The sequence below is a fragment of the Pipra filicauda genome, unplaced genomic scaffold, assembly GCF_003945595.2.
Source record: "Pipra filicauda isolate LSUMZ 115617 unplaced genomic scaffold, ASM394559v2 scaffold141_size4267151_pilon, whole genome shotgun sequence".
NCBI classification, from domain to species: domain Eukaryota; kingdom Metazoa; phylum Chordata; class Aves; order Passeriformes; family Pipridae; genus Pipra; species Pipra filicauda.
Window position 1 is genome coordinate 514,192 of NW_024103896.1, and position 26,737 is coordinate 540,928.

A 26,737-nucleotide genomic window follows, 5' to 3' on the forward strand; every position below is an offset into this window, starting at 1 on the left:
AAGACTAACAACTGAAAATAAAGGACAAAACAAATGAAAAATTATCTAAGCATTTTTGATGTTTTAAGTTCTAGGGAACCAAAATTCAGTGATTAGACAATTATTCCTTATCACTCTGAATCTCAAATGAGAGGTTTCTGCAACACAATATACAGGAAAAAATGAGACAAGTCTATTATGCCCACAAGATGATTATCTAAATCTTATTTTAACAAGTTACTTTCCACATTTCCGAGACTGAGTTGAAAATCTCTTATGCCTTCCTATGAAGCACAGAAACTGCCGTTTTGAAGCTATGCAGACCTCTGCGAGGTGACTATTATGTACTGTCAATTTGTAGTGTTTTGTGCATATATGGGATTTCAAAAGAGTTGATTACAAACCACTATCTGCTTGTATACTGTTCTGAGAAAGAAAAAACTGATTTTATTTAACATTACACACAAAGACAACAGATACAGTCAGTAGCTTTCAGAGGTCTGATTATGTGTGTCTTAGATTAATAACAAACTGAGTTGTCAGATTAGTTTTAAATTTTCTTTAATCCAATATGCTGTAGAATTTTGAACTATGAAGCAAATACATTCTTGATAGATTTGAGTCTGAATGATCTAAAAGCATGTCTCCATATCAGTGAGACAGTAATTAGGTGTGGAATAGCACCACATCACAATTTTGGAAACTACCCGGATTTTTCTTCCCACAAGTCTTCTCTGAGTGTTTGAATCAAACTAAGGTCATAGGAATGCTACTGTTTAATCCAGTAAATACCATGCTGCTAAAATAATACTTTCTGAATTTTTCACAAATACTCTCAGAACAGAAATTAATGCTGCCTCTGCAGAAGCGTAATGTTTTTGCATTACACAAAGACAAAAAATGTTGGCTCCTTCTGAAACAGATGTAGGCTTGCTCAGTAGGGATGAAATGCAACCACAGTCAGAGAAACAGCACAAAACTTATTTTATGGATATAGATCACACTTTTATTCTCATGTGGTACTTTCACTTTTGGGGAACCAAAGAAAGTTCATGTTTTAAGAACAATTCCTGACCTTACGGTAATGGTGCACACACACCTACTTCAATTATGGAACATTTCATCAATCTTCTACTTATAATGTAAGGTATCTAACAAACAGAAATAACTTAAATGCTTTTTACATAGAAAGGGAAGCATTCTTACGTCTCCTCGTTCTTTCCAAACTCATATCACCACTTGTATTTATACACTAAAATGCTTCTGCTAACTAGCAAGAGAGGTGTGGGTTTTTTTTTTCTGCTTGAAACTAAGCAGTTTATCCTCCCAGTCTTACAACAGGTCTCAGTGGGAGCTGCAGATCAGAAGTGAACACTTGGTATTGGATGGCTCAAATGAATGTATATCTTTCTGTGAGACATAGATAAAGAAGCACATGGAGGGTATCACACAAAAACTTACAAGTTTCCAGAAGTCCATGGCTACATTGGAAGCAGTCTCCTGATCACCCTTTTTGCATCCTTAAACGCCGAATAGAAAAGCACTTTCTTGGAATCAATTCGCTCATTTTTTGAGCATGTGCTTCAGGATTTGTTGTATGTTGTATGAACAGCTACACAATTCTATTTTAAAAGCTGTGCAGTTGACATCTAATTAGGAGAAATCAATTTGTATTTGCATGTAGAAATGTAGCTAGCTACAATTATTCTATGCACAAGAGCATGTAGTGACAGGACAAGGGGGAAGGGCTTCAAACTGAAAGGTTTAGATTCCATATTAGGAAAAAAAAATTTACTGTAAGGGTGGTGAGGCAATGGAACAGGTTGTCCAGAGAAGCTGTGGATGTTCCATCCCTGGAAGTGTTTAAGGCCAGGCTGGATGGTGCTCTGAGCAACCCGGTCGAGTGGCAGGTGTCCCTCCCCATAGCAGGGCATTGGAACTGGATGATCTTTAAGCTCCCTTACAGCCCAAAGCATTCACTGTTTTTATAAACAACCTATTTTAATACTCCAGGTAAGCTGGCACACTATAGAGAATACATAAATTGGTCATCAGCACCCAGGAAGACCTAGGCTAACTTTCAGGGAACGAAGAGAACATAAAATAGTATTTTTCATAGTAGTTTCTGACTATTCTGTGCTTCTGTGTCAGAGGCAATCGTTCAATACACACACACACACAAGTACGTATTTTAAATCAATCTCACACGCATCATAGGCATTTAAGAAGTAAGCATTCGTCATTTCCTAAAGAAAAAGAAAAAGCCCGAGGCCGAGCACCCCCGCACCAACCCAGCCCAGCTCCGACCCCAAGCTCAGGCGCTCGGCCGGCGGGTCCGAGGGTTCCGGCAGCAGCGCCTGCGCAGCCGTGCCCGCCCGCCCCCTGCTTCCCCCGAAGCTTCGTGAAGATTCCGGAAGGCTCCGGCCGGCTCTTTCCTCCGAGGGAGCCGCCCCGCCCCCGGCGCTGCTCCTTCCTTCCTTCCTTCCGTCCGGCGCCCCACCGCGCTCCGCGTTCCCGAGCCGCGGGGCAGCGCTGCCGCCATGTCGCTGCTCTGCTACAACCGGGGCTGCGGGCAGCGCTTCGACCCGGAGAGCAACACGGAGGGTGAGAGCGGGGGGCGCGGGGCGCCTCCCTCGCTGACACTCGCTCAGCGCGGGGGTGCGAGGGGCGGCCTCTCGGAGGGGTCTGCGGGCGGGTCCGAGCGGTGCCCGCCGCGCTCGGTGTCCTGGCCGGCGGCGGGAGCGCCGTGGCGGTGCGGGGCTGTCACCGCACCCGCGGGGCAGGGCAGGGCAGGGCGAGCCGCGGCCGGCGGGGTGCGCGTCCCTCCTCCCCGCCCGCCTGGGCACGCTCGTGTTGTCATATGGGGCTTGCTGCCGCTTCAGGGGTCGGGGCTGGCCCGGCTCTGTACATCGCTGTCATATGGTCTAAAGGGAAAAGCTGGAGGGCCTGAGCAACAGAGACTTTTCTGCTGAGGACCTCTGTGGGTGTTGTATGCATAGCAGCCACCAGCGGCTTTTTTTTTTTTATTTATTATTATTATTATTTTTAATTCTAATGTGTGGACTTGCAACAGGTAATTAAATGTATCTTAATATGTATCTTAATGACACGTGTGCCTGCTTTGCCAAGTGCCCTGAGCGCCTGAGGTGCTTCCCTTGTGTATATTGGGAATGCAGTACCTGGTGAAACATCTTTAAAGCTCAGTCATTTGACGTTTCATAATTCCGCAGAGGCTGCAAAAGGGTGATCTGAGTTTTCAGTAGGCTTGCCCTAACCTGATTTGTAGAGTAACTCTGTTGACTGAATGCCCTCTTTGCATTAGTTTAATTTTTAGTGATCAACAGGATTAGAAGTAGACTAACGTGTTCTAGACTGTGCATTTTCCATGATTTAGAACCCTCAATAAAGTGTGTTTATTTTTCTGAGCTAAGTATTTCCAAAGAGTAGGGCAGCATACTGAGCAGGACTTGCTAATGTTAGTAACAACTAAAGCAGGCACAGTTATGGAATGCTTCCATTTAGTGATCTCTTCCACCACCATCCCTACACCCTTTACCCTAAAAGACAAAGCAGATAGGGGTATTTATAATAAAAAATTTTTTTGGGATTTCATCACATGTACTCGTTGTAAAAAGAACAGTTTTTTATGACGTATTCTTGTGTTTGTGATCAAGTGCTAACTGTGGTGCTTGGATTGGGGAAAACAGTTTCTTGAGATGAAGTTTGTTTTGATAAGTGACTAGAACAGTTACTGTGTCCTAGACTAAGCAATTCTAAAGGTAAACATAGTTATTCACAGATCACTTCAGAAAACCAAGCTTTATGTTTTCTGTAGCAGTAGAGTGATTATAACTTCTGTCATCCCTAAACTGCACCAAGGTCAACGGGATGATAGCTACTTAGACATCTAAATCCACATTTAACTGTGTAATGCAGTCAAGTTCAAATGTTTGGTTTTATTTCAGAACTGTGCTTGGCTTTACCTTTAAAGTTTTGTGGGGTTCAAAGTTAGTACATGTGTTAAACTAAAATACAGATCCCTTTAATGAGTTTTGCATTGACATGTTTAGGAAAAAAAATATATTATTAGGGAGTTTTCTTAAGTGAATAGGTAGAAACTGTGGGTCCAGAAGGCCCCAAAGGTGTTTTGGATCTTTCAGGGGGTTATGTCAATATTTGGCCTGTAGTACAGACATTCCCTTAGTGATGATTGATGTAAGAGGCCATTAATCTTCTCTTCAGAATCTGATGGCTGAAATAATACATTGATGTATTCTCTGTAGAAACTCTCATTGTTACCAAAAAGTGAGCAGGTGGCAACGGGCTGACATGAAGGACTGTATGCCTCTTAAAGAGAGGCAGAAAAAACAGCCAGAGGGAAAGGATTGAAGGTATGTTTGTGCAGTTGTGACTGAGCACATAATTATGAATTTGTCTGTGGTGTGCCTAGCAAGGTACAAATTTCATGTGTTTTAGGTACATTAACAGTATGGATTAACTAGTAGTAAAAGACTTGCACAGTATCTGACATAGAAGTTATGTTCTAACTGCAAAAGAGATAGTAGGTTTTTGATTTATTTTTTTTTAACCTATGAATGACCATATGAACATTTTTAATCTGTTTCAAGGGCAGATCATATTTTGTCATTAAAACAGTGGTATGAGGTAATACATGCACACTTTAGCATAGGTTTGAAAGCAATGCTACTTTATGACAGTTGAAGATGGTATGCAAAACCAGACTGAAATAGTGTATGTCACATGTGCTTGACTCGATTTCTTCACTGCAGTGTAACTTTTTTTGGTATAGGCTGTAATTTTGATTTTTCTTAGTGCAGTTTAATTTGGTCCATTGCCAGACCACAAGCACATGCTCTTTGCAAACTGTGTGTAGATAGATACATCATTTCATCCTCAAGAATTCAACAGGCTTTTATTGTAAATACCTCTTAAGTTTGGATGACCCATACAAATTTCTACTTTGACATTTAATAAAAGGACTAATAAAGTGCTTAAAGAAATAAGCAAGGATGTAGTGGTAAGATGATTGCAGTGCTTGCACAGTGGGATCAGTTTGGGTATGAAATAAGCATTAAAAAAGCCTCAAACAGGCAACAACAAAAACCTGAAAAACTGTGGTACTTGGGTGTCCAAAAATTATCTGAGGGTGAGAGAAAATGGCTTGCTTTGAAATAGTTTTGTTTTTCCTAGTTAAGGAAAGTTATTAATAACAGTGGAGAGCCAACTTGATTTTTTTTTTACTTTTTTTTCAGTGAAAAATGTAAAATAGAACATGCTTTTAACTTGTGTGGGTGACCATCGATGTATATCCTAATTTTCCAGTTTTCGCCACAGTCGGAGATGGGATCCTTCTATGAATGTAAACTTCACTCAGATAAGAGTTGTTGGACTCGCTGTGAGCGAAAATGAGTTGATGTTCTACTGTTATTCAATTACTGTATTGCTCCCTCTAGGACGGAGAATGGTCAGAATGCTTAGCGGAAAAATCCCAGTGCCTTTGTGTGAGGCATTGCAGAGCTCCTCGTCTTGGCATCTTCTGTTGTGGAGCATGCCTGGCCCTCATGAAATAGCAGCCAAGGGGGCTTTCATTTACTCCATGATGTACCTCCTGCAGAGCAGGCTCCAGGGAGCAAGGAAGAAGGATTGGCAGTGGTCATATGGACAGACACTTGTCTGCATCTGACTTGTGAGCTGAAGAAGAGCTGTCTCTGAGTTAATAGACCATAAAATGGTTTCAGTCTCTAAAACGGTTACAAGTGATTAACAGCAGCTCCATCATTGAAACCCACATGCTTGTGAGGAGTTGGAAATAGTCATTTAAGTCTTCTAAATCAGAAATAATCTTTGCTACAAACAGAGCTCATTTTTACTCTCATGATGTTTCTGATGACATACTGTCTTACTCTTGGAAAAGAATAGCACTCTTTATACAAAATAACCACATTTTTTTTAAATTTTCATGTGAGGTTAACCAGCATTAGCTTTTCACCCTGAAGCTGAAGGAATTGATAAAAGTTCATGGTACTTTATGGAGGCTTATCATAAAATTGTTTGTTTCACTTTTAATTTTAGCTGTTTCTAACAAATACAAAAAATTTTGGTTTAAGGGCTAGAAAACAGCTAGTGTTTCCGATTACTTTTAGAGTCAGGTCAATAAAATACTATGCGTGCAATAAATGTCAAAGAGAAGTTACATAATCAGAGCAATAATAGAAATACATAAGTAAAAAGGAACAGCTGTGTAATGTTGATAAACATCTATGAAGATCAACACTTTCATTAATGACGGTTGTGTTTCAGTGTAGTGTTTGTACAGAATCCATTAATAATTAATAGTATTGATGTGTCAAAATTGTGTACGTGGAAGGCTAGCCTTTGGGTTTAAGTCCTTAGGTGACCTAGGATACTAAAAACATTGAAAAAAGAACAAGCTAATCATCATGAATAAAATCATGAACTTAAGATTTGTGTTAAAAGAGAATTTTTGACAGAGTGCTTCTACATAGAAAGCTCTGATTGGGTGCAAGTAGATGTATTCGATGCTGTAAATCAGTATTTTCTGTCTGTTGGGTGGCCATAAGGTCACCTTTTTACTTCTGCTGAATTACCTGTAAAGACTGATTATTGGTGAAGGCCAGGGGTGGTCCACAGAAAGTTTTCTTGTTCCGTAGGGAACTAAAAGTTTGTCTTAGATACCTGCTTTCTAGTTGGTGATGTATAATACAGAAGAAACAAAGTCCTGATTATTTAGGTTTGCTTCATGCACTCAGGAAACTTGTTCTCTGGAGTCTGCATTTTCCTTAGTAATTACGTGCACTTGGGGAAGTTGGGCAGCTGATAGCATACACGAATTACAAGTGTGAAATTTTTGCTGGGTTTGTAATCAGATGAATAGAGATTCTTAGTATGCCTGAATATTAATAATAGTCTTTTTCTTGTAGATTCATGCACCTACCATCCAGGTGTGCCAGTCTTTCATGATGCTCTCAAAGTAAGTATGTAACTGTCCTTTTAAGTGTTACATTTATTTCTGTACGTCTAAAACAGTGTGCTGCTTTTCCTTTTTAACTCTGGGTCTTTCTGTGTTGAGAAACTGATGTTCAGCCTATCATGGTTGAGCAACCCCATGAAATTGGGAAAGCACACTTAAACCTGAAGAAGAAATTAAAAAGTCTACTCGTGGTCTAAATGTCATGCAAGTCTGTATGACATGTTTCCTGTTGATTAAGTTTAGGTCTCTTAACAGTTTAATTAGGTCCTCTGAATAGGTCTGTGGAGCCATTGAGAGGTGTCATACTCTCAGTTAATTAACCTGCTTGGAATTCAGACCAGCTGCTTGTGGTCTAATGTAGCTAAAGCTCTAATGTGTGCATGACATTTGTCTACCTTAAAAAACCGTCGTGTTCATTTAATCAGCCAGATGAGAATGTTGGTTGAGACTGGTTACCCATGCCTCTGATGCAGCTGTCTAGGATTCTTGGGCTACCTCTTCAATGCTGAAGGTACCTGTTACTGGTCTCCAGTGCTTAGGCCAGCTGGACAGCCCATATTTGGTTTTGTGCTAAACTGTTTTCCTACTTCAGGATCTACTGATTGCATCCAAAGTGAGACACAACTTCCAAAACAGTACTGGAAATCATTCTAAGAATTTAATTGTGTATAGTCAGAAATCTGGTGTCCAGAAGTGGATCCTGGCACTTTTTACTGTGTTAATACAGAGGTAGCCTAAGTGACCTTTCTTAGAACACTGAACTGCTGTTTAACTGAGCTTTGGAGCAAGGGTTTTCTTTTCTCGGTATTTAGGAACTGCTTCTGCTGGCAGTGCATCTCAGTCCACAATGTGATGTCTTTTGGCCTTGTGAAAGCTTCTGCATAGATGCTGGGCAGCGTGTTTTCTGCGAGCTATTGCTTATATTGCAGTACACGACTGCGGAATTGGCCACTGTGTGTCACTGGCAAATTGGGACAAATGCTTTGAGATTAAATATGATCCAATTACTTAGACTATGGCAATTTCTTTTTATAAAATTATAGTTGTGCTCATAGCACAGTACATAAATGTTCTACATAATTATAAAGACAGAAATTATACAGTTGCCTCAAAAGCTTATGTTTACTCCCTCTTTCTCTTACAGATGCACTGTTTATAAAACACTTTCCCCCTTCTCCTTATCCTATTTCTTGTCCTAATTAAAAATTTATCATAATTTCACGTGAGCATTTTTCCTCCTGCTATGAATTCTAGATAATCTAAGAGGGCAAGGTGAACCTTTTGTCTCCTCGACTGTGGAAATGGTTAATATTTTGAGGATATTTTAGAACCACCTACCTGAAACCCATCATGCCATACCACTTAAACTTTCAAAGTGGTGGTGCATTAGTCAAACTGCTGCCTTTAATAAGGTTCTTTGAGTTCTAAGATACATTATTCACAGTGGCAAGACAATTTTCTCTAAAATTGGATTTCTGGTTTATGTAATAAAAAGTGCTCTTGATTGATGTAGTTAGATGACAGTGCAATGCACATATCCAGCTTTGTTGGAAAATAAACAATTGAAAGATTTGACTAGGGCTCAAGGAAAGAAAAAAATCCCTGTCATTTTAGGAAGAGGGCCTTTACTTGTGCCACAGGTGAGCTTAGTCTCAGGTATAGTATTTCTTTGCTTACGTGTTACTTTATGAGATAAGTAACGTTTCTGTTTTCTGTTGTACAGGGTTAACACCTAACTTGTCATGGAAGTGTTGCCTCATGTTTACTGAACTTGATTAAGGCAACACAAGTGAACTAGAAGTTCCAGCTGTAACAGACTTTTCTGGCTTTTAAAAATGCAGATAATATTGTCCATTGAAGGGAAAAAAATAATCTCTGGTCGTGATGTGCCATATCTTGTAAAGTAATAAAATTAATATTTTTCTTTTTATAAGCTGTTATCAAGTATGGTAGTCATACTTGTTTTGTTTTTATTCCAAAATGTTTGTAGGGTTGGTCATGTTGTAAGAGAAGAACAACAGACTTTTCTGACTTCTTAAGCATTGTGGTATGTACTCATGATTATTTACAATTTGTATATGTGAAATGACAGTGATTAATATTAAATGGTACATGTGCTTACATGTTTTAAATTTGCTTACTTTTGTTAAAGCTGTCGTAGCTCTTACATGCACCATTTTTTTTTCATGTAATGCTGAAGTCGTCTCATTTTCAAGCTTTAGTGGTTATAATTATCTAAATAGGTTTTAATAGAACTACTTGCCAATAATGAAGGAGGGTCAATATTGTTGGCTGCTTTACTTGATTACAGAAAGTATGCATTTTTCTTTTAACTTATGTCCAAATGAGGATATTTTCAACTTTGACTCCAAGGGAAATCCCACAGCTAATGTTTGGAGTGGGCTAGAGGAGAAGATGGAGCTGAAGAAATAAGTCAAGAAAACTTGTTGCAGTTTTCATTAATTTTTAATTGTGCACACAAACTACACTACATCTGTATAATCATATACTTTCCACAATAGGGCTGTACAAAGGGTCTCCATAACAGTGAGAAACCTCCTGAACCTGTTAAACCAGAAGTCAAAACTACCTCTGAACGGAAGGAGCTATCTGAACTGAAACCCAGATTTCAAGAACACATAATTCAGGCACCAAAACCATTGGAAACAATTAAAAGGCCAAGGTACAGTGTATGAAACTAAGTTTTTCAAATTTGTGGTTAGTTGGGCAAGTTAAAGCTTGCTTGGTTATAGAGTGTTGCACATTTCGTGTAGTGTAAAAATCCCCAAATTAACCTTAAAAGAACTTGTGTGGTAGCAGTGATGATGTTATCTCAGACTTCAAAATGAGATAAAAGAATTCTGGTTATGACAAGGATCTCTCAGTGCTTATCTCCACAGGAATGAAAAATTGAAGTCTATAGCCTCATAGCTTAGAAAGTCATTGGTAGTTGTGTTTAGTGTTTTAAACAGTCATAAAAATAATTTTAGGGTGCTTGTATATAGATTCCTTAATATCTCTGATTTATTTCTATTATTGTAGAGTATTTAGGATTTCCTGATGAAAGCCAAGACTGCCTTCTAAATTTCTAGTCTGTTTTTCCATAAACAGTAAGGATTGGTATTTACAAATTATGTTTGTTTGTTGTTGTAAGGGAGGTATGAAAGGAAGAGCCGTGTAGCGAGATTAAAAGTTACTACTTTGTCTTTTTTAAATTCTTTTTTCATGAAGCTGACATAAATACATGGCCTTTTTTTTTAGCCCAGATGAACCAATGACAAATTTGCAGCTGAAAGTGTCAGCTTCCTTGAAGCAAGCTCTTGATAAACTGAAACTGTCATCAGAAAATGAAGGGAAAAAAGGTAAGGATAGAGGGAGGTTAAGGAGGTATATGATGCTAATTGTCACACAAATAAAGGAAATGCTGTTTTATGTTGTTTCTGAAGTGATAGTTTCATGTAATTATATTCTAGTTCTTAATAATGTGGAAAATAGCTTCCAGTCCAGGAAATGATGATCAAAATTTAAATATGAATGATGTGAGAGTTAGATGTCAGGAGCAGTATGTTGTCCTTAATGTTATTTAAACTGCGTGTTTTCTGAGATTTCCTGTTTAAAATAGACATACTGGGAACATCCATTTCTGAATAGATGACTGCCAGAGTTTCCAAAAAGTGAACTTCACTCCTACTATTGCAAACACAGTGTCATATAAAGTCTTTCATAAACTGGTGAAATTCGTCTGAAGACTAGTTGGTTCTCCCTTGTCTCTTTTTCCTCCTTTCTCTGCCCACAGTTTGTTTGGAATTTGGTTCCAGAACTACAATGCTGCTTAAGAAAAACTTTCTAATTTCAACCTACGTTAATGGTTATTTTATGCTCTTTTGTTCTTGTGCCAAACTAATATAGCTCTTTTTTCTCCATGGTATCCCAATTATTTCCTTGTGTGTATTTATAGACAGTAGTGGAAGACTTTTAGGTTCTTCATTTTACAAAACTGAACGAGATGAATGATTGTTTTCTTCCCCTGTGATTGTAATAATCCCCTTCATCATTTTTTTTTTTTGCCCCACTTAAAATGTGTAAAGGTATAGAACCTAGAATTATATGCATAGGTAATAGTGCTTTTGGAATGTTTGCATAACTTCTCTTTCTTTGTACCTCTCTGGCAGACTTCAGGGCCAGGCAGAAAATAGCTTGAGAGGGAGTTTTTTTCTGATATGCTCCTTGACTCATTTTAGTTCTTAATAAAAGCAAAGTGTTTAGTAGGTTATACGATTCAGTTGCTATTTTCTGTATTATTCTGTTTACAGAGGAAGATAGTGATGAAATCAAGATTGGGACGGCATGTAAAAATGCAGGCTGTTCAAAAGTAAGTGGTTCAATTCTACTCTTAAACCAAGCTGCTAAACTATAAAACAACCAGTTTTATTTTTTTGTGTTCTACGAGTTGATTTGGAAAAGGCACAAGGTCCATTGGGTTTAAAAAGTGAACATTGATAACACGCTTCAGTATGGACAAATGTGTGTTGTTTGCATTAAGCAATAATGTAAACAAAGGTAATATTTTTTAAGCCTGTCCCGAACTTTTAATTAGTAAACTTGCCAAATCCGTCGTACTAATGTGTTTCAACTTAAATATGATGTTAGTGAGAGGTAGCATACTGACAATGCTTGAGGGTCTGTGAGGATCTGTAGAAACATCTACAGATCTTATCAGTTAATGCTTCCTGCCAGAAGAATCAAAAAGTCAGTGTTTTAACACTTTAGCGCCACTATTAGTTGTTATATTACATAGTCATTTGAAGTGAAAGTTTTTTACACTTGACACCCTTTTGTTGTACAAAACGGGACAGTAGGGTTTAAATAGGTATTTCATTGATCACCTGACAGATCTTGGATTATCTACTGAAGATCTGGTGGGAGGAGAACTTACAGCAGTCTTTGGGTTAGGAAGAACTGATCTGATACTCACTGGCAAAATTGTATGTTGTTTATTTTACTTCATTTTGAGAATCCGTGTGTTTTATGAATGATAAATTTATTTACCAGTTAAGTTCTTGTTTGCTCTGAATATTCAGAGTATTTTTAACATGGGTATCTTTGAAGATCTAAAGTGACCTTTCTGAGCATAAATGGTGTCACCACTGATGTCAATGCAATTGCACTAATACAAAGTACAGCTTCCTAGCAGTGCCAGGGAACCTTCTGTGAATGAAAGTCAAATGGCTACTTTGAAAATGGCAATTAGATTTAGATTATTTACCAAAAAGCTTTGTAGTGCTTTGTTCAGTGTTTCTTTTGTATGTTGGTTTGGCTTTTTTCCTTTGGTCCAAATCCTGTAACAGTAACACACTTTAACTTACTTGTTTTACTAGACATACGAAGGACCACACAGCACAGAAGAAGTATGTATATACCATTCTGGTGTACCTATATTCCATGAAGGGTTAGTATTCAGTTAACTTCAGTTTTTTTAACTAGTTCATTATGTCTTCATGCTTTCTTTGTAGATGTTGCCTTGATTTATTTTATATTACCTGTTCAGTCAAAAATGGCCGTGCCTGAAGAGAGTATACTAAATTAACAGTAATATCGTGCAAAGGAAAGGTCTTAAGTATTCGTGGTAAATAATGTCCTAAATATTGTTTATTAATTACTTTGCAAACTCTCAAGGATGAAGTATTGGAGCTGTTGTAAAAGAAAAACTTCTGACTTCAATACATTTTTAGCTCAAGAAGGCTGTGCAAGAGGAGCACACATATGGACTAAAAAGGATGCGGTAAGAAGCACTGAGATTGCTCTCTGTAGCTGACTGTTCTGAATTTTGAATACTGAAACGTAGTGTGTAGCTTGCTTGAGTTATTACTGTAGTTGAGCTATTACAAATTACTACCTCTGAAATATTGTGGACAGCAGGATAACTGAGAAATGGAGTAGAAAGTAATCTGTGGGACAGGTATATTTGTAATAGCTACAACCTTTCTTTTTAGTGATGTGTAGTATTACTATTTCATGGTAAAAGTTTTTGGCAACCTCAGAAAAAAAGAGCAGTCTTTTCCATTCTGTTAATTAAGTAAGTCTGTAGTATTCTATATAGAATACATTCCATATGTATTATTTTTAAGATTGTTAAGATGTCTTTCCTCTCCCAGAGAGCATGAAGAGAGCAGCTGTGCATGTTGTGAGTAAAATAATTGTACTTTCAGTTCCATTCAGGGGTCGAGTTGTTGTTTAGGTAGGGATGGCAGGGCAGATAAGGTCAATGAGGTTCCATGGGTAAGGGGCATGGATGGAAGCGTCTCTTTCCATCTAATTTGGATTCTGTTTACACATCTGAAGATTTTTCTGGTCTTCATCTAATTAAGTGTCTTGATTTGGCTACTAGTATAACAAATACAGAGAGAGCATCTGTTTAGTTTGTAGGTATTTCACTGCAATGTTGGGAGCAAACTGAAGAATTACAAGATGAAAAATATTTCCATTCAAAGGTTAAAAAGATATATTTATTGGCTACTAAAAAAGTACTGGGCTTTTTTCCTGATTAATATTTTAAAAAATATTCCTGAATATAATGGTAAGTCTTTTTTTTCTCTACCTTTTTCTTATATAGGGTAAGAAAGTAGTTCCATGCAGGCATGATTGGCACCAGACTGGAGGAGAAGTGACTATTTCTGTGTATGCTAAAAACTCTGTTCCTGATCTGAGCTACGTAGAAGCAAATAGCACAATGGTGAGGATCTACCTTAAGATCAGCAACTTTAGGATAGGAAAATCTGCTCAGACTTTATTTTCAAGGCAGAGGTAGCACAAGAGTCTTTTTTGAGTAATGACTTTTTCTTGGCATTTTTGTTTGTTCAAGTATGTATAGCTTGCTTTTTTTTTCCCCTTCTATTTCGACATTTGCATTTTAATATGTGGCTTTTTAAAAGCTGCAATACAGTATGCCAAAAATGAAAAAACTCTTTAATTTTACTTCTGCAGTTAAAACCCAAACCTGATGAATTTGCATCACTGTATGTGTAAATAATTATGGATTAGTAGTTTAATTCTATTTGACTTAACGTAATTTAATATCATTCTTCATTGTATCCTGTTTCACAGCTAGTCATATTAAACAAGTGTTAAAATGCTTCTCTGATTTGTAAATCATGCACTGGGAGAAAATTATACAGCTACCAGTGGCCACTATTGACTATGTTAATGTATCAGAATCTTTTAAAATAAATACTTACTTCAGTTTCTGAGGGACAGTTCGATCACTTTGGTCATTGTGAGATCCAAGTCTTGACATGGTATATTTTGATTCAACATGCTTGAGTTGTCAAATGTTTTATTAACCTCATAAAATTTTCTAATTTTCTGTTGTTTTTCCTGTTAAGGTAAATATGCATATTGTATTCGAAGGAGAAAAGGAATTTCATCGCAGTGTGAAGTTATGGGGAGTAAGTATAGGAATAATTTATCTATTAAAAAAACAAACAATAAAGCACACACACACAAAAAAACAAAACAGAAAAAAAAAAAGACAAACCTTTAACAACTTCTCTATCAAAATGATTTGGCTTTCCTTATTACTCTGTTTATTGAAAGAAATTCAGTTGCATGTCATTCAGTAATTACATTTAAATCTGAACGTAATGCCCCAGGTGTGGCATCATAATCGATGCTGGCACAGAAGGTGACCTTCCGAGGTCCTTTCTGATTCCAACACCATTGCAGTCAGAAAACCTTTGACACTGTATAGTTGTGTGCTTACATGTATGTTAGCCAGTGTTAGATATGCAAGGGCAAGTGATTGTACCATTAACATTCCATAGCTTGGGATTGGGGAAGACCTGACTTTTCAAGATACCAGAGGGATCTCCATCTACCTAAGTGCTACTGAAATTTAGTGATGAGGTACTCCCTAACTTAATTCCCAGATATCAAGCAGTCTGTTTCTTAAATTGAAGAGTGAAATATATTTTCTGTTCTAGGTAATTGATGTAAAGAGGAGTTACGTGAACATGACAGCTACAAAGATTGAGCTCACTATGAGGAAAGCAGAGCCCCTGTTATGGGCAAGTCTTGAATTACCAGTATCTGACACACAACCAAAACAAGAGAGTTCGGATCAATAACGATTCCAAGAGACAAGTTATTTCCCATTATGAAGTGGTGACTTGCTACTGTAATCAAATATTTAACTTTTATATAGATTTTTTTTTTAAATGCTAGATCATATGTTCCCTTCTACAAAGAATTTTGACGCACAGTAAATAGGGGTGTAAACTTGAAGCGTAATAGCTATTTCTCCTCTTGCTCCCGTGAGTATATTTATGCTAGATGAAGTGTCTCCATGGGAATTTAGAGTAAAAGAGCTATTGCCCTTTGCTTGCAACCTTACCTACCATGCACTGACTCTCCCAGTAGATATCCCACTGACTATCCCAGTTCTCAGTTCACAGTGTGTGTGTTAGTTTTTCAGCTGATCGGTTTAGACTTGATGTACTCGGTAGCCCATGTTAACTTCAACACTGTTCATTCTGAAGCATACAGTAAGGCAGATACAAAAATCTGAGTTTGGATAGCATGCAGTTCTACATCTAGAATAAAAGGTTACAGAAACATAATATGAAATAACACTTATAGACTTGCGCTTTTGTCTTCTGAAACGAACATTTGTTTCAATGCCTGTTGGCTGTGGAGGGATGAAATAAATGATATTTGCTAAGGATTTCAGTACTTACTGACTTGCTGTCTTTGATGTATAAAAGCAGGAGATCAGGTTAAAATGAAAAAAAAAAGTTGGTCAGAAGGGATTTTTTTTTTTTTTTTTTTACTCCTTTGTTATTTGAAGGGTTAAATATAAAAGTGAATGGACAGTGAAATGGCTGGATAAATTAGCATTTCAGCTGTGAAGAGTACACAAACAGCAGACTATTGTAAAATTACCAAAGTGCTGTATATGTTTGACGATCTTTAGAATGTCTATTCTGTCCTATTCTACAGTTTTCAAAATCTCAAGACTTTCTTCAGAGTAGATGGGTATGTGTAGTTTGAAAAGCCAGGACACACTGTAGGTTTCTTGAGAAAATTATTTCCATATAGATAGATTTTAACTTTGAGTATGGTAATCTAAGAATTTCATTTATCTACAGGATATATCTTAGGAGAAACAACAAGCTTTAAAATGTCTGTCTCAAATTTTAATTGTACCTTTGAATTAAAATATTTTTTAAAAATATTATTTCCTTGAACAGACTGTAATTACAAATCAAGACCTTATTTTTGTTTTCAGTTCTTCATCAATAAAGATATGTGGCTGAAAACAGGATAGTTGTAAAGATGAGATTTTTATCCAAACAGCAACACACACAGTAATATTGCTTTCTCTTTCTGCTTGGAATATTTTCTTAATTTCAGCTTGCAGCTGAAATAAAAATAACGTTTTCCTATGTAAGTCATACCAAATGCAGATCATTATTTACTGTGCCAAATCTTATATATATATATATATATATATATAAACAAGCAGTCCTGTGGACTGTTAAAATGCATGGATGCTCATCTACCAGCCTTGGCAGATTTGGTATAATGCCAAGAGAAACACAGAACATAGTAAAGGCATTCTGAAGTGAAATATGGATTTCTAAGAATCTTGTTGTTTTGCAACGGGTACAATTTGACTTGAGCTCAGAGTTCTGTCTCTAACAATACTTGAAGTCCTACTTCATGATTAAAGTAGTAGGAAATACATTACCAAAGAAACCATCCCCAAACACCAAGAAAGTAACACCAGTGATGTATATATGAAATTTGTTTTGGTGCTTCTTTACCTTCATTTCAAGATACTTTTTCCTCATTTGCTTGAAGGGAGTGTGGTTACATACTCTCTTGGACCCCTATTAAAAATTCCAGCTCTAAGTTCTGCTGAATAGATTTTGTTAACTTTGATAATAGTTTTTTCCCCCCCTCTCTTTTTGTTTTCTTTTAATAAATTTTAAAATGTCAGGTACCATGAAGTGATAGGGTACAAGCTTACAAAAATGTGTGCCTGCCAAGTGTGATCCTCTGAAGATTAAACAGATATTCCCTGAGGTGTTCTGAACCAACAATTGAAGCACTTATTAGTATAATACTGAGAACAATCACTTGAGTGGATGAAAAATTCTAGTTAGCTGCAGCTACTAGCATGTCATATGTGTTTGTATGTGCAGAAGTCTGAACTTGGAAAACAAAATAAGTAGTGTTTAAATGCCAGGATAAAGTTCTTATTTAAGAAGCAAGTTCAAACGTGTCTATCCATATGGGTATATAAATAGCCTAAATATGTTGAAAAAATGTGGAAGACTTATTTTCACTTTATTTTCATCCTTACATGCAGTAGGTTTACATGTAGTTTTTAAAAAACTACAAGGGAAATGGAATTCCTTGGGAAAACAGAATTTCTGTTTTTAAATAAGTCATATTCTGCCCTAGTGTACTAAAACCTAAATGGAGAGAAATGTGGATGAATGGACTATCAGCTGTTAATACTGCAGGCTTTGGGACCCAGTAACTGTTACACCCTTTCAAACTACATTGTGCTGATAGATGAGTCACCTTGTCCATACGTAGGAGAAAGCTCCTGTAAACATGGTTCCTCAATTTTGCTTTTGCTTTTTATTCATTTCTTCTACTCTTCTCCTGTTGTTCGTACATTCAGCGCAAAACTCAAGATACTTCAAAAGTTTTATAATGACTTTTCCCATCAGTGGCAGTAAAACCACTTTTAAAATTTACCTGTTTAAAAAAGTAAGAAAACAAACAACCTGTAAAAACCGCAGCAGCTTTGATTGGGCAAGAAGGTATAGGTTTTACAATAATTACTTAGCTTTCTGTGGCCTGTGATGCTTTTCAGAATAAGAAGATAAACTTTCAGATGGTCTAGACTGCCATAAGTCTGTTTAACTGCAGTAATTCTTAGCAGTTTTTTAGAACCATATGTCTGCATCCATCATCAAGCTGCAAGAGCTGTTTTCACTGAATTTGGATGTTTTGAACAGTTGCTCAAAATAGGCTTGAACATACCAGTGGCTGATCTTGGTATTTCGTGCAATGACATCTTGACATGAATAGTGGTAGCTGACACTTAGATGGAATATTGTCTTGCCTGTAAATTTTATTAAAAAATGCGGAAAGAAGGTAAGGCCAGATGTGGTGTACTAAACCAGTCATGATACTTTCTTAAAAGCAAGATTTGCAAAGTAAGCAAAGTGATTTTTGATTGTAGGCTTTCACCTAATAATAATGAAACTAAATGGCAAACAAGTATGAACAGGAATACTTGGTGTTAAATTTATCCTTTTTTTACGTTTTCAGTTGTGCTGTATTTATCAGGTTGATTAACTTGATACAGTCTAGCTGTATTTTTATAATTAACAAGTCTTTGAAAGCTGTGTTTCAGTATGGGTTTACATGTTACACATTTACACAGCACGTTACATGTGTCAGAACTGACTGTCCAGGTGCATATAAAGCTTTACCTTCACAATCCCTTTTTAATATGAAAAATTGCATGGATGTACAAGTTTGTGACAGGAATCTTAATCATATCCCTCATGTATAAGCCCATTTTCCTACCTAAGATTACACATTTCCTACCTAACATTACATCCCAGGTAACAACTGATGGGATGAGAGGAAACGGCCTCAAGTTGCATCAGGGGAGGTTTAGATTAGATATTAGGAAAAACACTTTCCATGGAAAGGGTTGTCAAGCATTGGAACAGGCTGCCCAGGGAAGCAATGTAGTCACCATCCCTACAGCTGTTCAAAAAACATGTGGATATGGCATTTAAGGACGTGATTTTAGTGGTGAATATGGTGGTGGTGCTACCTTGGCAGTTGGTGATCTTAGAGGTTTTTCCAACCTTAACAATTCTATGATTCTGTGATCTTGTATCTGTAACAATATTTCTTGCAGGAACTGGAATTTATGTTTAATGTTAATATACTGTTAAGCCGTGGGCTGTTCAGCTACTCTGACTCTTAGGTCATACGTGGCACTGATATAACTTGACCAAAAAATCTTCAATTGGATAGTATTCTGGATCATGTACGTTATCAAGTCACCATTTCAGTAGTTTAGGAATTAGTTTTACTAGGAATTTTGCCTTGGAAAAAAAAAAATCTATGTATTCTACATAATGATGCATTTTTGGCTTGCATTCTTTAAACATGGCATGAGTACTGATTAAATACTGTACCTCTTAATCATTGATCTTTCCCAATTTGCTACTAAATTTTTTTATCTCTGTTCAGGAAGGAGATCCTTTTTAAAGTAATGAGTTATGTGTCTGGAACACTCTTTTAATGTGGTAATAATTTTACCATTATAAGTATCTTGAATTACGGTTGAAGGGAGGGAGATGGCTTTTTGCATGGCTGATTCTGCACATTAATAGAAATTATATGCAGAAATTAATATCATGTCTTCATGCTCTATTTTTTTTCTAAATGTATTCAATAAAATTCTTATTACATGCTGGTTGCATTTGGGGTGTTTTTCTGACTTCTTTTGTTATGGGAGAGAACTTCCCTTTGAATTTGCAATGTGGTTGTTGAAATAAAATGCAAGTGGGCATTTCCACATGTGAGTCTGTATAGGAGGGAAACTGCATGTCCAAGGGTTTTTCCCCACCCTGTAGTTTCTTTCTTTGCCTGTTGCTTTCTAAAGCAACAGCCCAGTCAGGAAACGTGAGTTTTGCAGAAATTTGAGTGTGGCTACTCGGGTAGGGGCCTGTCTCGTTCATGGTAATAGTTCAAGAATTTTGAGCTGTCATAAGCTTAGTGGAAGTGGAATAATTCCAAATACAATATTTGGGCTGTTTCTAACGTTGCTGAAGATATTCTCTCTTTGCTCTTTTTTTTTTTTCCTGGTTTCTTGGGAAAAGAAAGAAGATACATGTCAAAACCTCTGGCACTCCCACTATGTAGAGAAGTGTTGACTTCTTGAGGCCTGAAATTTTCTGTGGTAATAAATACTCAAGTTTTCTCAAAGTTTGGGTGGGTATTTTAAACAGAGTTAACCAAGGTGCTGTCACAGACATTGTAAGCTAATCCATGGTTATGGTGACAAATGAGTGTTCATCAAGCAAATTCAGTTTGTTTGAGATTGTGTTCAAAACGAAGGGTAGGTGTTGGGGAGGTAGCAGTAAGGAGGAGAGGTGGGCAGTGTGTGGTCCTTCTCTATTGACAGCACAGATTGCAAATCATGTTCCTAAAGTTACCATGTTTCTGTTAACTTCTCAACATTTCGTTTTCCTGACAGAATTACTGTACGTGCCCACTGTGTGTTTGTAGTTAGTCCTGTGAGCCCAAGAACGGTGGGGCTGTAGGAACAGGTAATCCTAATGTTTGTGAAATGGATCAGTCTGTTCAGCTTCACTGATCTACCTGTATGATGACTGATTCTGGCTATCCAGAAAGGGATCAGGTGTTTTTGCAGGCAGTGTGCTTGTGTATTAGAAGGAAGCATCGTCTTAAGATATTTTGGTTACCTACTGGAAACAAGTATTTCATAAATTAGTTCCTTCTTAAATTTTAATGGAAGCTGCATTGCAACAAAAACCATTCAAAGCTCTCTGGAGTCAGAGCTGTTGCCTTACAACCATCTATGAAATTTTTTTAGTACAGAAACTTTGTTCTCTGAAATGTGTTTTAAACTTAAGATAAATATTGATACTACAATATTACTGCTGAATGCCATGCTTGGAAGAAAACTAACCTAATGTGCTTCTGGCCTAATGTGCTTAACCTAATTTGTTCTTCCTTAACTGGAAATAAGGCTTGTGTTTAAGGAGCAGAGTTGATACTGTGTGCTTATCTGCCCCAAGGGACTTATTTCATTTTTTTCAAGGACATGCCTTGTAAGCAAGTTATATCATTGTATACATAAACATTAAACCAAATTTTAAATGTTCTGCCCATACTGAAAACGGTTAACATCTGGAATGTCTACTCATGAGCAAAACCTACAACAAAGAATCATTCTTTAAGAGTAGCTCTGTGAATTGGAAGCTTGTCAGTGCTTCTGTTACAAGTTTTACTTCAATGGATTTTATAAATTAAATGGACTGCTTGTGCTTTCCAAGAGCAGGTAACAACTGTGAAGAAAAGAAATCTGGTAAACTGACAGTTATTGAAATGTTGTTGAAAATAAGCTTTTAAGACAAGTGCTTTCACATGTTCATAGAAAAATGAAATAATTAATAGAAAATATGTCAAGATTAATACAAAGCAATAACTCCAATTGCAGAACTCCAGTGTTTCACAGTTTTCTCACATCTATTTGTAAGGGTTCACCTCCTTGTTGTGTGAGCAGAGTGGCATTGGTCAGCATTTTTTCTTTTGCTGTTATTTCTCCTCAGTGTTTCACTTTACAACACAGCCAATTAAAGTTGTTGCATTTGATATTGAACTAGTGTATAGATGCATGTTGCTTGGAAACTGTGGTGTGGTTGAGACTTGTGCAATGCAAAGTGGCCAAAAACTTCAACGTGGTTGAGTGGCAGTACCAAAATGCTGAGTGCATAATTCTTGAGCTAAAGCATGTGTAATTTTAATGAGCTTTTGCATTTCAGAGTTTTATTATATAATGCATATATATTTTACCTTAAACTGTCCCGTGGGGTACTTAAGTCAGCATAACTTTCCAGGTTATATTGCAACCTGCAGTGTTGTACATCCTCCTTTTCCGTTCATATACTGCAGGTGTTCTTCACTGAAATTTTAAGTATAGTTGTCTGCAAAATGAGCAGTAGCCATGAGAAAGCTGATGGATTTTGCCAGTGCTTCTTCATATTCTAGTAATTGTGTTTTAGTACAAAACTGAGTGTCATGCTGCCTGAAAGGCAGGTACCGAGTCTTGCATTTACACTTTGAATCCCATATGAATACCTAGTCCTTGGGCAAGTTACTTTTTATCAGACTGCAGACGACAAGAATATTTGAAAATCCAAACTCCAGACAGGCTGAATTAGGTGAGCAGGGGTGGTTTGAAAATGTAGAAAGAAAAGCTGGATCCATTTCATCCATTTCTCAGATTTGCCAGGACTAGACACCAAGTGTAAATATGACTATGGATAAGTAGCTTTCCTTAATGATTGTTCTTTCAAAAACTTGGGATTCCCCTCTGAGTAGTCCCTGAATACTGATCTCTGCTGACAGCTCAGTGAATACAGGATTCCCATGGCTGGTATCAGAGCACGAGTTTTGTTCCAGCTCTGCAGGGTCTGTCTCAGGAATGCCAGGCTTGCTCTGTCTGAACTTCTCTTCACCTGCCCAGAGCTTTGTTGTGGCTTGTTTGGCTGTTAAAAGTTTTCTCATGACCAGGTGGCTATTGCCTGACTTGTTTTACTTTTTTTCTCAATCTATAGCTGCATGGTGTACATAGATACTATAGATCCTATAACAAGCAGGTTTTCTGTGTAGAGCAACATATTTATGATTTTAGCGCCGTAAGGCAGATGAATACCAGTCTGATACAAGCGGGGCCTTGAAAACAGGCATGGGATGTGGTGTAGAGGACCAGAGACATGAGATGTTTAGAGAAGGGGCACATGATACTGGAGATCCTGAGAAGAAAAACAGCCCATAAATATTCTAACTGCTTTGTTACTGAACTACTTTGTCACTTTGTTCTTTTATTAATAATAGAGACTAATCATTCTTTGATCACTGTTAAGATTTCAAGCATACTAACAATGAACCTGGCTTTACTTATGAAGTGTGTTTCGTTCTGCCCATAAGATGACGTGCAGGATGCTTGTGTTTGATTCCTCTGCCGTGGCAGTGGGTGATGCTATCACTGCTGTCAATGCTCACACTCCTGCAACTGGAGGTGCCAGGATAATTTGGTATGTGTTGCAGGCTGACGGTAGCTTTAGTGCAGGTGTCTGGGCATGCAGGCTCAGGTGGAAAGAGTATGGAAACATGGCTTTGGAGACAGAGCTGAGGAAAGAAAAGCAGTGCTTTAGTAGGTGAGGGGGGAGGATGTTAGTTCCGGGAATGTCTGAAGGGATGAGTGATCTCAGAGAGAGCTAAATCCTCCAGTGCTCAGTGTTCGCAGCTGGCAATGTTTCCTCAGCCTGAAGTTCTGCTTCTTATGGGTTACATAAGAGTGTGGTGTCACAACAGTCACTGTGTCCAGCAGCTGTGACTTGGGTATCCTTCTAAAAATACAGCCAAGTTTGGAAGTAATGTGGATGGCAGCATCAGGAATACGTCAGCTGCACTCTCAGCAAACTAGCAAAGCACATCTGGGGAAGGTGCCATGTAAACATAGCAAGTCTGTTCTTATCCAATACTCTCCTGTGAAATGTTTTTCTATTATTACCTCTCCTGTTCTTTCCCTTAATAGCAGGTTGTAATGTGTTTGCAGTTTATTTGAACTAGGTTCAGCCCCTCCTCCATGAGGTGCCTAACAAAGCACTCTTCCTCCTCCTCCTCTTCCTCCTCCTTGATTCTTTGAGCTTCCCAAGCTGAAGAAGATGTTTAAAGGTGTAGGATCCATTCGGAGAAGCACTGTGTTGACAATGACAGGAGCTTCCTTGACTTCAGAGATTCTAACTGGCACAAGCTACTTTTAGTCTCAGTGGTGTAATGGGAACAATCTTTTACCTTAAAAAAGACTGCTTCCTGAATTCAGCTCCTACTGATTTCTCTAGGGGCACTTTCTGCGTAGCAGGTGTTGCTCAGTGAGGAATACAGCACTTTGGCTCAGAATAGTGTAGCAGAAACAAGAATTATGTATTTCATTTAATTAGTGTTGTCTTCTCTGCTCTGCCGTAGGGAAGTCCATGACATTCACCATCATTCAGCTTTTTTAATAGCACTCTTAACTGTACACTAAAATCTCATGAATGAAAATAGAGGAATTTAGAAGAAAAAAAAACAGGTCATGCTGAGTATATCCTATTCCTACCAGCTGCAGAGAGATCTCCAGCTCCGTTTGACACAGTGTCACCTGGAGATTCCAGCACCAAGTGTTATGGATTTCTTTCCAAAGGTAAACCAAAGGCATTTCAACCATAAGAGAATCTGAATTACTGGATCAAAGAAAGGTTTGGGTTGGAAGGGACCTTTAAAGGCCATCTAGTCCAACCCCACTGCCATTGGTAGGGACATCTTCAGCTAGATCAGATTCCTCAGAACCCTGTCCAACCTCACCCTGAATCTTTCTAGAGATGAGGCATCTACCATCAGTCTGGGCAACTTGTTCCAGTGTTTCTCCACCTGTGTGGTAAAAATACTCTTATTTACATCAAATCTAAATTGACCCTCCTCCAGTTTAAAACCATTACCTCCTTTACTATCACAACATGTCCTGCTGAAAAGTTTGTCTCCAAGATGAAATAAGCTTCCTGGCACTGTGCTTTTGAAACTGATTTTCTAAAGAGACGACTGACAACCCAAATACCCAAGTGATATTTGGTTCATCCAAGTTTAATTTTGCGAAATTGTTTTACAGCCTCAGTCACTTTGCAGGCTGAAGGGTCTGTTTCTCCCAACTGTAGGATCGACTGATTGCTTCACTCAGCAAGGCTGAGTGAACTGTGTAAATGGAATTAGGAAAGGACAGAGTAGGTGATTCAGTGTTATCCATTTTTAAGGAGAATCTAAAAAATCCCCTTCCCACACTTTGAAATTATGGGCAGGCAAAGCTACATGAATACAGCAGCCTTTGGGCTGAGGAACATCAGCAGTTGCTTTTTTGCTCATCTGTAGAACAGAAGATTCTGCTCACTGAGGAAGGAAAGGCAGTCGCAGTTCTGAGAAACTGATCCTTTTGATACTGAGAATATGGGATTTTCCTGGAAATCAATTAGTATAAGCCATTTTTTAGTGCTTTGGTTTCCTTATTTATGAGGGTTTGGATATCACTCTCCTTCAGTAGAACTTTGTAGACACTAATGGAAATAGATTTAAGCTGATTTGTATACTTAGGATGTAGCAGGTTGGGATGAATTGTACGTTCATACAGAGTTATCAGTTAAGTTGACAAGAGGAACAAAGCGATCGATGCCAGCTGTGCATTCAGCCTGTTGTGAACTGTAATTTATTCTTACAGCTTCCAACTGCACAGGGAAACAAGAGGAGATTATATATTCTTTTGCAGCAGCAAGGTAACGGTACAGAACTTCGAAGGCTAGCTGCCACTGAAAGAGTACGTTTACTGGTGAAACATTTGTTCACTAGTTTGTACTGTTAAAGGTATTTCCATAAATGAAGGAGGAGGCACACTTCGTCAGATATTTCCTTTTTGTGTGGAAATTCCTTGTTTGCCTTATCGTCTGATGATCCTACAGCAGCAAGCACTGACAGTTCCAAAATTGCTGCTGCTCATAAGGAAAAGGCACTAAAGGCTTTTTTCAACTATCTAGATATTCTAACCCTCTCTTGGGAGCACATTCTATTACTGCCCATTGCAGTTAAGGTAAAGTTATGATGGAGCAGGAAGAGTGCACGATTTGAAAAAAGGGGAAAAAAACCCCAGTGCAATTATTACTAGTCACCATTTGCAAGATATCACATCCTTAAGCAATAACTTCAGCTACAGATGTGGAGATGAACTTAGTAACTATGAGTATCCCCAGTTAGGTAGAAATAAAGAGAACAACAAAAATGTAGTCACTGTTCATAGAATCATAGAATAGTTTGGGTTGAAAGGGACTTTAAATATCATCTAGTTCCAACCCCACTGCCATAGGCAAGGACACCTAGACCAGGTTGCTGAAAGCCCCATCCAACCTGGCCTTGAACATTTCCAACTTCTCTGGGTATCCTGTTCCAATGACTCACTACACTCACAATAATTTCTTCTACTCTAAACCTACCCTGTTCCAGTTTGAAGCCATTCCTCCTTGTCCTATCACTACACGCCCCTGTAAACAGTCCCTCTCCAGCTTTCTTGTAGACTCTTTATATACTGTGTATATATACTGTATATACTGTAAGGCCGTAATAAGGTCTCTCGAGAGCCTTTCCTTCCCCAAGCTGAGCAACCCCAGCTCTCTCAGCCTTTTCTCACAGGAGAGGTGCTCCAGCCCTCTGATCATTTTTGTGGCCTCCCCTGTACTTGCTCCAAACAGGCCGGCATCCCTATTATCTTGGAGACCCCAGAGCTGAATGCAGTTCTCCAGGTGAGGCCTCACCAAAGTAGAGAAGAGGGGGAGAATCGTCTCCTTGTTCTGGTGTCCCCAGCATCTACTACTCATTCTCTTAGGTGTGTGCTGACAAGGTCACTTAAGCACTCTGTTTTTGAACAGAAGAGGTAAAGCATGGACTGTGGAAGTGTAATTTCCTCCTCATGTGCCTGAGGCTTGATTTGTGAAAAGCAGTTGAACAGTACATTATGAGAACAACATCCAAAGTACACAATCCCATGTCTTTTAGAGAGGCTTACTGGAAGTGATGCCAGTGAAAGCCTCTCTTCTTGATGGAATATATCCTGCAAAACAACTTCCCGAAGGACTGAAGTATAGTAATTTCTGGTTCCCTTGTTTGAATTCAAGGCATCTGACATGAGAACAACTCCTCTGTCCTGTTTCTCTAATTCTGTCCCTTTTAGTACCACATCTGTTCTATTCTCCATAAAACAAAAAGGATTTTATTCCCACAACCCGGTGCAATTTATGGTCGTGAGAAAAACTGTAGTATATTTTACATTAAAGAAGAAATTGGTTAGTGTCAGCTCCCACAAACTGGAATGTGATCAAA

The 26,737-nt window shown here is 38.0% G+C and overlaps 1 protein-coding gene across 1 annotated transcript; it reads left to right on the top strand.

The window, feature by feature from the left end:
- Positions 1-2,447: 2,447 nt before the first annotated feature.
- On the top strand, positions 2,448-19,511 carry CHORDC1 (cysteine and histidine rich domain containing 1). Its single transcript, XM_027744605.2, has 11 exons — positions 2,448-2,583; positions 6,942-6,991; positions 8,982-9,038; positions 9,514-9,674; positions 10,253-10,353; positions 11,305-11,363; positions 12,370-12,440; positions 12,668-12,773; positions 13,605-13,724; positions 14,374-14,436; positions 14,971-19,511. The coding sequence occupies exons 1-11, from the start codon at positions 2,520-2,522 to the stop codon at positions 15,112-15,114; spliced, it is 996 nt and encodes a 331-aa protein (XP_027600406.1). The 5' UTR covers positions 2,448-2,519; the 3' UTR covers positions 15,115-19,511.
- The last annotated feature ends 7,226 nt before the right edge of the window (positions 19,512-26,737 follow it).